We start from the raw sequence: 12221 nt of genomic DNA on the forward strand, positions 1-12221 counted from the left end.
ATAAAAACACGAAATTTCTACGAAAAAATGTTAATTGACATTTATCCTATAAAGATAAATTTTATATTGAATAAAATATAATTTAAATATTTTATTAATATTTAGGACTTCAAATTAATTAAAACTTTACTTATTAAATCTTTTCTTATTTGAACTATGTAGAAAGTACAAGTATTTAGATCTTCAAAATGGATGATATATATAAAAAAAAAAATATCTAAATTGATATGTACATACACAATCAATGGATTCATTAACTTTTCACTATAATTTGTTCACCCTATTAAATTTCATGTTTTTTTCATCTATTAAATTTCATGTTTGGTAATGCTTTTTTTGCCCACATATTTCGACAAAGTTATGTAACTCATAAATTCTTTTTTCTTCTTATCTTATAAATTAGAACCTCACTTCTTGGGTAACATTGAAACCTTCGAAGGGATACAAAGAAGACATAAGATTCAAGTTTTAAATTTATGTTATTTGAATATATTTAAAGAAACATAGTAAGAGTCCAACTAATTAATTAATCATGCCTTTTTCTTCTTGAATGAACTTGAGAATAACTTATGAAAAATATTTTCAGAAAACTTTTTAAATCTTCAAGGGTTATGTGCTTTATTGAAACTAAAAAGGAAGCACAATAACTTGTGAAATTCAACTGATAAAATTATAAAATTAGAACAAATTTTAAGGTGAATATATTGAATAATGATTGAGGACTTCTATGAATACAGTTTTTTTTCTTTATTGAGGTAGCTATATTATCAATATTCATCCATTGCAGAAGCTTACAATTAATTTTATAATTCAAATATAATTTAAAAATATATGTAATTTTCTTACAAACAATGATTTATTAAGATAAGAAACACGCGCAATGTTTGAATATTCTGATTAATCAAATTATTGATACTTATCAAAGATTGTGGCGGAAAGAAACAAAAAAAAAAAGCAAAAACATTTTACAAATACAAGTATTATTAATAAGAAAATAAAAAAGACTGCCTCAGGTTTGGTCATATTGTAGTCAATTCCAGTTTGTTGGGGTCACAGCCTTAGAACAAAGTTAAACCCTTTGCAGCTTAAACCCTCTTTTTCTGCAACTTTAACCGGAGCAGAGTAGAAAGCGAAAATGGGGAAAGGAGAAGATCTATGGGATGATTCTGCCCTCATCAACGCCTTCAACGATGCCGTTTCCAAGTACAAGGTTATCCATGAATTTCATACCCTACCCTCTTTTCTATGTCTAACTAATGTGAGCTGTATTTTCAATCTTTGCTTTCAACGCAGTTTAATTTTCTGAACTCGAACTCTTCACATTACTCTCATTTTTAGGTGTATCATTAATCTAATCATTCATCTTCTTTCTCTACTTGACCATAATATTAGAATTTAGCGCTATAACTTTGGTAAATGAAGCCCAAATGGTGTATGATTGACTTCACTTATCACAAGTACTTATTTTTTAAAAGCCCAATAATTCCTTTTTTCTGGCTACGAGGATTATACTGAAGGATGTTTAAAAGAATTGCCATTTGGTTCATGGGGCAATCCTGTATGCACCTCGACTATTTCACCTAGTAACTCTGGCATGTGCCAAGTAACTTTCGATGGCTGCTCGGGGCTGAAACATAGTAGAAATGTGAATATGATCGATCCCGGCTCATAAGAAGTACGGAGGTTCTTGTAAGTTGGGTCAGCGGTTCCAGTGGTTCAAAGAATAGGGCTTAACTCTGTCCATTAAGGCTTAGGCAGATGAGAAGAACTCTCCTAGCATTTTTTGGGTTAGGTTTGTGTTGTTCGCGATGTGGTTAATTTATTTCAGGTTGGGTTTTGACAAATTTTTGGTGTTGGCTTTTAGTCTTGCACAAATTTCTATGCAGTTGGATATTATGAAGTGATTGGAAGCATTAAGTTGGATACAAGAAAATGATATTTGCATGAGTACCCATCATGCTCGTCATATCTAACTTCAATCGTGCTATCATTTATTTGACTTTGTATCAAGGAGATGATTTATGGTGCTCTTTGCTGCCTATGTTTCTGAAATTGTCTTTATCAAGTGGTCAGCTGGTGATGTATGAGCAGTGTGGAAAAGAATAGAAGCGATGCGGCTTCCGTTATATTGTGTTGTTGGAGTAGCACTAGAGAATTTTGTGGTGCCGGAGTATGGAAAGGAAGAAAGGAGGGATGATGAGGGGGAAAATGCAGCTTTCTGTAACCAAAGTGGAGAAAGCATTTCCTGCAATATATTTACAAGAGAGCAGTGCTTAGTGCTAAAGTTCTTTTAAAGTACATTTTAGAGAATAGGGAACCTACTCCGACAAATTGTGCCGTTTAAAAGAAACTTTCAATGAATTGGATGAAAAAAATCTTGGAGACCGGGGTCCAAATCCCTACAAAGACAAACTTCTAGGTGATTTCTTCCTATTTGCCTAAGCATTGGTGAGCGGAATTACTCGGTATCTGTGCTAGTATGAAATAGTCAACGTGCGTGCAAACTGGCCCACACCACCATTATATGTTTATAAAAAAAACTATCAAGGATATAGTTCATCCTAGGTACTATGTCCTGTGACTGAAGATGTTTTGTGAGATGCTTTCGTCTTTATCTGACGGTAAGTAAAATTTCCTGGGTGCATCTTCTGTTTTGCAGGCTGTGTCACATGCAAATAATTTCTTTTCTGTCATTCTTAGTTAAAATCTTGTTGAGCACGACTTTAGTTTGTTTTATCTCTGGCATGCTGGATGCCACAGTTGAACAAATTATCTGAGCTCCCCTTTCCCTCCCCCCCCCCCCCCCCACAACACCCTTTTTTCTGTTCCTTCTCCTTCATGATCTTCATCCTCTCGACATCATTACTGTTTTGCGTCGACCATAATCTTTTGAATCCTCCTAACTTCCATAAAGCATGCCTTTCTCTCAATCTCTCCAAATTAATCCTCATCCCTACCCCTTCCACAAAGAGAAGGCCAAATTTAAGCCACATCTGTTATTGGGCAGAGCCTACAGGCAAACTCAATACTTATATATTTAATGTTTTCATTTCTCACTCCTTTTTTAGGATTAAGAAAGTTTTGTATATTTCTGTTTATGTTCTTCCTTTTAATTTCCAGATTATGCATGGAAAAGGAGCTAAACTTAGCAGCAAGGAGGAGAATTTGGCAGCTCTTGATGACGGAAGCAATGAGCTTAAAAGGTCCATCCATGACTCGAATTGAGTAGTATCTCTTTTTATTTCTTCTTCAAGATGGTTTAGTGATTAAAAAATATTATAAAGGAAATGCTATCAGCCATGAAGACCAGATCCCGCTTGTGGGATTACACTGGGTATATTGTTGTTGTTGTTGTATCAGCTATGAAGACTTGGACATATTTAGCCAATTGGAAAAGCTTGTTGTTTTCTAACTCTTAAAAGGCCCATTCATGATTGAAACGAGTGATATTAGATGAGCTTAGAAGGTCTATTCATGACTCGAATTTAGTGATATTTATCTCTTCTCCGAGCTCTTTTAGTGTCAAAATATTAATATAAAGGAAAAGCTACCAGCTGCGAAGACTTGGACATATCTAGCCAATTGGAAAAATATTGTTGTTTTCTAACTCTTATTATTTTGTAGTTCTTTTTAGAACTGATGCATCTTGAGATGTCTGCTAGGAGTTAATGCTTTCTGCTAGGATGTCAACGTGGAGCCTTTACTCTGCCTACCTGATAGGTAGCTGATTAAAATTCTTACATGTATTGGTTGGTAGACTTATAGGTCAGGTATTGATTTTTCTTATGATTTATTGTTGTAATAAGTTGCTTCATATGCCACAACTTCCTCTATGTATTAGTACTTTATTGTTTAACTTTATCATTCTCCCCTATAACCTCTTTGTTTCTATTTGTTTGCTTTCTTGTGCCAAGCTGGATAAATATACAGAGCTACTTCCTTTCAAGTTGCATAGGGAAAAAGGCCATTTAATGGTTTGGAGGCTGACATTCTCTTTGATTCCTTTTTGTTTTGTTCTCACATGTGTGGATGAAGCAATGGGGAGGGAGATGATAACGGCAAAGTTGCAACAGATACCACTATAGAAATGGGAGATGCAAGCAACCTGCCATCAGTCAAAGAAAATTCCTCTTCTGAGGCAGTTCTCCCTGAAAACCATACTGGTCAGCTGAATGCGCAAAACACCCAGGATAAGGCCATAGAGAGCATCAGTTCACAGAGTGTAGAAGATTACAATCAGTTACTCAATACATATTACGAACTTGAGGATCAAAGGCAAAAGATTTTGCAGCAACTTAACCAGTTTGGCATATGGAGTTACCAAAATTCTGCTTCTACTTCACAAGAACATCACACTTATGCAGCACATACTTCACATCCAACAGAATCTTCTTTCTACTGCCCATATGGATGCCAAAGTTGGGTGTCTCCATGCACACTATCACCTTGTTGTTTGGATGCTTCTGTACAAGGTGTTCAACAAAAGAACTCATCTCTTCAAAATTCTAATTTGGTTAATATAGCAAAGGAAGCTGCAGAAAAAGTACTATCCTCTTTAAAGCAAGCTTCTAACACGACTTCACCGAATTCATTTGCAAGTGAAGGTGAGCAGCTGTCTAGATACTTGACTGCATGTCTGTTTATTTTTATGTCTAGAGTGTGATGTGGTAGTGACTGGAAGATCCTTGCATTTTCTATAACATATTGAGATGAACTGGAATACGGACAAGAAAAAGAGTTAGGTGGAGAAGGGGGGGGGAGCAGGTTTTGACTCGATTGATTGCTTATTACATAGTAACAGTTTTTGCTTTAGGAAGTTTGCAACGAAAAATCTTCTTCGAGTAGAAGCCAATATCTCAGTATCTGAAGGTAGCAGGGCAATCGTGCAACTTTAAGTCGAATGATGTTAGGTCCTGCTTGTTAGTTGGGCCTGCGTTCTGATGACTTTGGAAAAAAGATGACATTTGATTGGTGTGCCAACAATTATTGGGGAGGAGATATTGTTGAGTTGTTTTACTATGGGTACATTGCTATCTTCCACTTCCAACTAATGTGGTTTGCCCTTATTAGTAGTAACCAAAGCCTCCTTATTCCACACGCCTGTCTTTACCTATCCAAAATCTAAAGCTAGTTACGAAAAGAGTTCTAAATGAGCTTCAGATATTTAGATTTGGATAGGCTTTTGTAGGAGCTGGCCTATCAAAAATGCAGGCTGCATCCTCAAGCTCAAACTAAGCTCAACATCAAACGACGAATTGGGTTCAAGCTCATTAAAAGTTTGATTACTAGCTTCATTTGCTCTAGATTTTACTTTCTTATACTTTGGAAGTGACTACTGTGTGTTGAGACATAATTAAACAAATGAAAGTGTGCTCTATCTAACTGCTCAAGGTAAGGCGAAAAACTCTTAAAGAAATATGCTTTAAGTTCTTCTCCTGCTCTGTTCCTGTTCTGGGCTATTTAAATAAATAAAAAATTTGATGTTCTGGGCTGTAATTAGCTGGCGTGATAGATCTCTTATTTGCTTACACTTTTAAAAATCACCTCGATCATTTGCATAGGAAATACGAGTATGACATCTACCTATTCAACAAACTTTATTTTATTTGAATAAGTAAAACGTTTATTAATGACCAAAAAAGAAACCCTCAGGGGTTGGCCTGGTGGCAATTGACTTGAGCCTTGGGGTTTACTCCCTTTCAAGGTCTCAAGTTCGAAACCCACTGGGTGCAAACAATTTCTGAGGGCCATCGGACTGGGTAAAACCTGAATTAACCGTGGTGCACTTGCGGGAAATTCCTTGCCGAGGGCCTGTGCACCCCCGGGATTAGTCGGGGCTTAAAGAGACTTGGACACCCGGTGCAAATCAAAAAAAAAAAAAAATGACCAAAAAAGAAAAAGGGAAAACACCCTGTATATAAGAGAGAGAGAGATGAGGCAAAAATATGATTACTGCTAAGAGCATCAGCGTCATATAATAATACATTGAGGATCTCAAATGTGCCACAGAAATTTAGAAAACGACAAAAGTCCCATATGATGTGAGAGAGACCTTTCAATTTCTCAGATGTCCTTCTATTCCTTCACAAACTTCCATATAACTTTTTCTAATTTCAGGAAAACAAATAGAGATGAACCCTGTTACTGCAGAGAAAGCTGCTGGCGTGGAGACAGATCTAACGGAAGTGCTGAATGCATGGTACTCTGCAGGCTTTTACACTGGAAAGTAAGTTTATGTGAAGTGTGATTCTTCAAAGAATGAAAAGTAAGTTTATGTGAAGTGTGATTCTTCAAAGAATGACCTGATGATTTGCTCCAGTATTGTTTTCTGTCAGAACTGGTGCTTAGTACTGAGCTCTTGCAAATGTGGTAACTTAAGGAAAAAACTTGGAAACAAGTTGTGTCAGAATGACACCATGCAGAATATTTGCTTGAAAACCTACATTTTCTGGTTGAAGTTGGAAAAGGATCCATATCAGCCCCTTCAGTTTAGTCTAATAAATACTAGGTACATGAAGTGTGCCCTATGTTACCGCTGTAAAAAAGGGAAAAAAAAACAGGTGTTCGCTCGAAGGAACTTTTAAACACACCAATGTAAGAATTCCAGGTGGAGGTCAAAGGTAGACGACAGTTAATATTTTGAAGGCTTGCAATACTATATCTTTATTATACTGCTAGTTTGGTGTGAGTTTTGAAGTGTACACGTCACTACTCATAGCAGGATTGGGTTAGTAATCATTAGAAGACAGCAATAGCTTCAAGTTTCCCTTTTGTTAATCTTATAGCTTAACCCTGAAATTTTGGATGTGATGCAGGTATCTTTCCGAGCAATCATATTGGAAGAAGAGCCATGGTTAACTTTGTTCTGATCGGATTTGGAAATCAAATGTTGCTGCTCTATGAAATATTTCACTTTGTCACTGGCTCTAGTAACTGGGAGCGGTACCTAATGTGGTCCTGTCAAATTGACAAAAGAGGATATCAACAACTTAATGTATTGATGTTATCAAAACCTTTGCACACTGGATTTGGAAGTTGTGATGTAAGTTATAGATACAAATAGATGTTGTATAGCCCTTCTGGTTGGTTGATATTTCGAAATATTGACAAAACTGCTTCTTGATGATAATTTCCAGTGGTTATGAACTCCAGCCTTTTCTCTTTTGCTCATCGACTGTACACAAGTACATATATAGTTCTATGATCTTAAAACTGCATGATTTTCAAAAAATAATATAGTAAAGATACTTTACCAAGTAGACATACTTTGATCAATGACGACTATTTGACAGACACTTTTATAGCTGTCTGGAAGATAAAAGACATACTTTGATCACTGATCGTAGTACTACTCTCGCAAAGCAGTATTATAAAAGACGAAACTCTCTAAGGTCTATTGGGGTTTTAAGCGTAAAGCACGGGCTTTAATGAAGAAAGGCATAAATGAAGAAAATGATACAAAAATGTATTGTTTTCCAAGAAAACATTGTCTTGGAAAACATTTTCCATTATACCAAACACACCCTATAAATGTGGTCATATTCATTGTCTGAAAGCTTTGCTTTAGTTCCATGCCTCTCAGTTACAAACACTATGTCTTTCTCACTTCATAATTAGGCCCGACACTGAATTTCCACCACTTATCCCTGTCCATGGCCACTCTTTCCCCTTTGTCCTCTCCCTTTCCACACCCAAATACTAGTTCAAAGCTTCAGTCTCCAATGCTGCAACCTTCTTTAGAGCAACTAGAAGCACAACAACATCAGCTGAAGCCACAACAAGCTGCTGTTGAACAGGTTGATGATAAGCCTCTTCGTGGTTCGTCTATCCAAAGCCCCGAATTAGGTGTTAGTTCAAATCATTCATCTGTCAATCATTCGACAACCGCATACCGCATACCGCATTTCGTTCAATCAAGACTGCAGCTGTTTTGCTATCGGCACTGATCGTGGTTTTGGAGTATTTACCTGTGACCCTTTCTGTGAGTCCTTTTGTCGATACTTCGAAAATATAGGTGGCATTGGAATTAATGAAATGCTCTTTCGCAGCAATATATTAACCTTTGTTGGATGTGGAGACCATCCACAGTATCCTCGAAACAAGGTCATGATTTGGGATGATAACCAAAGCCGCTGCATCAGTGAGCTCTGTTTCCGGTCGGAAGTGCACAGGATCAGGCTTCGGCAGGACTACATTGTGGTAGTGCTTGAGCAGAAGATATTTGTCTACCACATTTCTAATCTGAAGTTGTTTCAAATTGAAACAATTGCGAACCCAAAGGGTTTCTGTGAGGTTTCACAAGCTGCTAGTCCACTTGTATTGGTATGCCCTGGTCTGCAAAAGGTTCAAGTTCGGGTTGAACATTATGCATCAAAAAGCACAACAGTTATTGTAGCACATGACTCAGTGCTTGCATGTTTTGCTCTTACGAGGGAAGGCCGGGGTACACTAATCCGGATTTTCAGCACGCTAGAAGGTACATTGTTGCAGGAGGTAAGGGATTATTCTCATCATTGTTTCAGTTTATTCTATATTACACATTCTTTTGTTACAAAACCTGAAGTAATAGCAGCATTTCTGTTATTATGTTTCCCTTTTTGGGCCAAAGTAGAATAATTAATGGAGGGGATAGTGACATTCTTACATGGGTTTGAATTTTTTTATTTTGCTGTTTTTCGGGAAGTAGTGTTCTCCGGTTGATGTTAGTATATGTACCTTACCTATTGTCAGTCTTCCTTTATCCTGTTCTTATGATCATTCAGAATGACGCCTGATTGGCAGGGGCCTTATGGTAAGCGGTGTCACGGCTTGGTCGGAAAATTTTACCAAGTATGTGTATATAGTATAAGCAAAACCAAGTTATTTTGCATATAACTAAATAAATGACACTACCCTGAAACAAAGACGCCCAGTGATCTGCTGGTTAGCGCTACAATTTCTGACTACATTTTATCAATTTGGAGATTTTCTTTAATAAAAAATAATTACATTTTATGAGACTTGAAGCATTAACCTCTAACAAACTATGTCGTTATAAAACTGCTTGAGCTAGAATTCATTTTCTTTGTCAAACTAACAATAAGGACCAGTTTGGACATGAGTTTTGCCAAAATAAATTTGGAATTTATTTGGTAAACACATGTTTGGGCATAGATTTTGTCCACATTTTGGCAAAATCCTAAATCCCAAAATCACCTCAATTGCTGATTTTGGGCCAAAACATGACACGGTCATTTTTTAAATATTACCCCAAATTTTTATAGTTTGTAAAAGAGCCCACATTTATTACGACCAACTAAACCATATCTGCTCACTTGCCTCTCATTAAACTTATTTATATTCAGGACTATGGTTTGTGATAATGATAATGAATGGTATTGATGAAGGTTCTGTATATACAAGATAGCAAGTTTATTTGTTTGGTACTATTGGGTATTTGTGATAATTTTTAGAACTTGTGGGTATAAGTCATGTTTCATATTTTTTCAAATAAAAAGTGAAATATATTTTGAAAAATCATGTCCAAACACATTTTCATCTTCAAACCAAACTTCACCCAAATCAGATTTTTCAAAATAAATTTGGGAATCTATTGCCAAACGCTAGCTAAGTATAATGAAATTATGTAAACTAAGACATATTTAGTGCATTATTTTTAAGGGGAAAAAACAAAACTAGGCAATATTTAAAGAAAATTTGCAAAACGATAGCAACATTAGTTAATTACCTTTAAGGCACCCAAATATTAACATATCATAATACCTTTCAAATAAATGTTCCTAAAATTCAGTCGGACAAGAATCAACCCCATTGCTGTTATAAGAAAAATCAAATTATGGTGGATGTCTACTCTTCCTCCATGATCTTCTCAAATGCTTAATGACATATTCAATGACATATTTCTATGCTTAATAACATATTCAATGACATATTTTTCTTCATTTTTCATGCCTATATAAAAGCCTTGTAATAGATAGGAAAATACACACAATGAAGAAGAAAATCTCTTCCTTCTCTCTATCTCCATTTCTTGTTCATGTTTTACTAAATTGCTTTTATTTCATAACAACATGTCTTGTTCATATTTTACTAAGTTGCTTTTATTTTATAACACGTTATCAGCACGAATTGCTCATTTCATAATCTTCTATGTCAAGACTATGTAAGTTATAAGCAAGCAATGAGATCAAGTACAATGAAAAATGTCTTGGATGATAATACAAAGATAAGTTTTACATCCATCTAAACCCATTCATATTTTCATATCTTTGCATTAACTTTATGTGCAGTGTTTAGTAAAAATATTTTTTTCAATTGTATCCAGTGAAATAAAGAACTGGAAAGGTATGTCTTTATTTGCTACATCTCTTATAGGACAAAGATAATATTCTAACGTATATATATGTTCTGACCTTTTACATACTATGATAGATAATTATTAAGGTAATTTAGTAATAATATTTTTACCATCACATGATGTATTTCATTGAAAGCAAAATTATCAAATATGTAGGCGATTTTACAGTACCTTGCAAATTTGGCATTCGAATATACAATCAATATAAACTCAATATAGTTATAATTTATAATAGTCACAGTTATGCATTAAGCCTTAAATATTTTTGCTGAAAATATAAGTCTCATTCCTCCGTATTGGATTTTTTTGGTGAAGTTCTTATAATCTTTGAAATATAAGTGGTTATAGGTTATCTGCACCTTTCCCCTAATTAATTTATTAAAATATAAAAGTGATTGTATCATTTGAAAACAAAATGACATATATCCTAACTAGCATTTTTGTTGCAGAGGAATTGTTTCAAGATTGAAATAGTTATATATGTCTTTTTGAAAGTTAATTTACTTATGCCTATAATTATGAAGTAATAATATTTTAAAGGCCCGAGTGCGAGTCCTAGTGAATTTTGGCCCATTATGCCAAAGTTTGAGGGTAAGACAATGGGTTCAAGTCCCAACGCACTATGTTGATGAAAAGATGTTGGATTCAAGTTCCAACGCATTATGGCCTAGCATGCCTTTATATGGGTAAGGCATTGGGTTTGAGTCCTAATGCACCATATTGATAATAATAATAACTAAAGAAAAAATAATGTAATTTTCATGAAAAAGCATGAAGCTTGTCCCACTTGATTTGCTCCATTCTTGAAGTGAATGTGATAGCAGTGCATGATAAGTCTAAATAAAGACAAGTGGTTGACCAATGAATGTGGGCGTGCGAAAGGCCAAAATAATAATAATTATCACTATGGTAATTATAAAAAGGGAGAAATTCTTTGAAGAGAATGTGACTTGTGATAAATATTGAGATTGCATACTCATTCCTGAAAGTGAATGTGAAAATATATATATGATAAAGATTATGCATAATAATGTACTTGTGCATAGTTGGATAAATACTACAACTCACCTCTAAGGGAGGTTTAAGACAAAGAAAGATAATGAATATTATTGTGTAGTTACATAAATATATCATTGGTCACATGCATATGATACGCCAAAATATATTTTGTCATGCCTTATGAAAGTTATTAAAAGCAAAATTAAAGCAAAAAAATTATTTTGCTTGTGATGATTTTGAACATTACAATTATTATGATATGATTCTCTTTGTGAAGGAGACATTCATTATATGGATGGTGTGACAAAAGATCTTGTAGTACAAAAACAGTTAAGAGCTCTGAAAGAACTAATTTGTTACTACCCGGATGAATGAAATTGTTCATAACATTAATATTGTAGTAAGTCTCAAAAGAAATATTTTGATTTACAAATATATTAGCCAAAGTGGTTGGCATATTGAGACTATAAATGAAAAGAAGATTGAATATCTTTATATTACTATAATCATACCGGGTAAATATGAAAGGTTACCTGACTTTTCTTTTATTTGTACTATACAAGTATAAGCATGATGATGCAATCACAAGCCACAAGTAAACTAGAGGTTTACTGAAATAAATATTAGTTGGCATGATCGGTTGACCATCTCGGTTCAATTATGATGCGAAAAAATTAATTGAGAATTACATTGGCATATATTGAAGAAATATAAGATTCTTCAAGAATTCTCTTGTGTTGCTTATTCTCATGATATACCAGTTAAGGTTAGGGATTGAATCCCTTGATTTCTGGAACGAATAAAAGGTGATAAATATATGGGCTCAGTCACCTTCCATGTGGACCGTTTACTATTATATGATTTT

General features: G+C 34.8%; 2 protein-coding genes across 2 annotated transcripts; both read left to right on the forward strand.

The window, feature by feature from the left end:
- The first annotated feature begins 1035 nt into the window (after positions 1-1035).
- LOC104090766 (uncharacterized) lies at positions 1036-7151 on the forward strand. Its single transcript, XM_009595945.4, has 5 exons — positions 1036-1210; positions 3121-3203; positions 4036-4604; positions 6118-6226; positions 6816-7151. Exons 1-5 carry the CDS (start codon positions 1136-1138, stop codon positions 6856-6858), a joined length of 879 nt encoding a protein of 292 aa, XP_009594240.1. The 5' UTR covers positions 1036-1135; the 3' UTR covers positions 6859-7151.
- Positions 7152-7652: 501 nt separating this feature from the next.
- Positions 7653-8616, forward strand: LOC104090773 (autophagy-related protein 18a-like). The gene is made up of 2 exons (XM_070183503.1): positions 7653-7796; positions 7846-8616. Exons 1-2 carry the CDS (start codon positions 7653-7655, stop codon positions 8614-8616), a joined length of 915 nt encoding a protein of 304 aa, XP_070039604.1.
- Positions 8617-12221: the final 3605 nt, after the last annotated feature.

This window comes from Nicotiana tomentosiformis, chromosome 8 (genome assembly GCF_000390325.3).
Source record: "Nicotiana tomentosiformis chromosome 8, ASM39032v3, whole genome shotgun sequence".
NCBI lineage: Eukaryota > Viridiplantae > Streptophyta > Magnoliopsida > Solanales > Solanaceae > Nicotiana > Nicotiana tomentosiformis.

Bases quoted from the DNA above. Each gene is read 5' to 3' on its own strand.
- LOC104090766 (XM_009595945.4), top strand. From the start codon at position 1,136: ATGGGGAAAGGAGAAGATCTATGGGATGATTCTGCCCTCATCAACGCC. The intron at 3,204-4,035 runs GTCCATCCATGA...GTGTGGATGAAG, and splicing joins GGAAGCAATGAGCTTAAAAG to CAATGGGGAGGGAGATGATA. The intron at 6,227-6,815 runs GTAAGTTTATGT...GATGTGATGCAG, and splicing joins GCAGGCTTTTACACTGGAAA to GTATCTTTCCGAGCAATCAT.
- LOC104090773 (XM_070183503.1), top strand. From the start codon at position 7,653: ATGGCCACTCTTTCCCCTTTGTCCTCTCCCTTTCCACACCCAAATACT. The intron at 7,797-7,845 runs GTTGATGATAAG...GCCCCGAATTAG, and splicing joins AACAAGCTGCTGTTGAACAG to GTGTTAGTTCAAATCATTCA.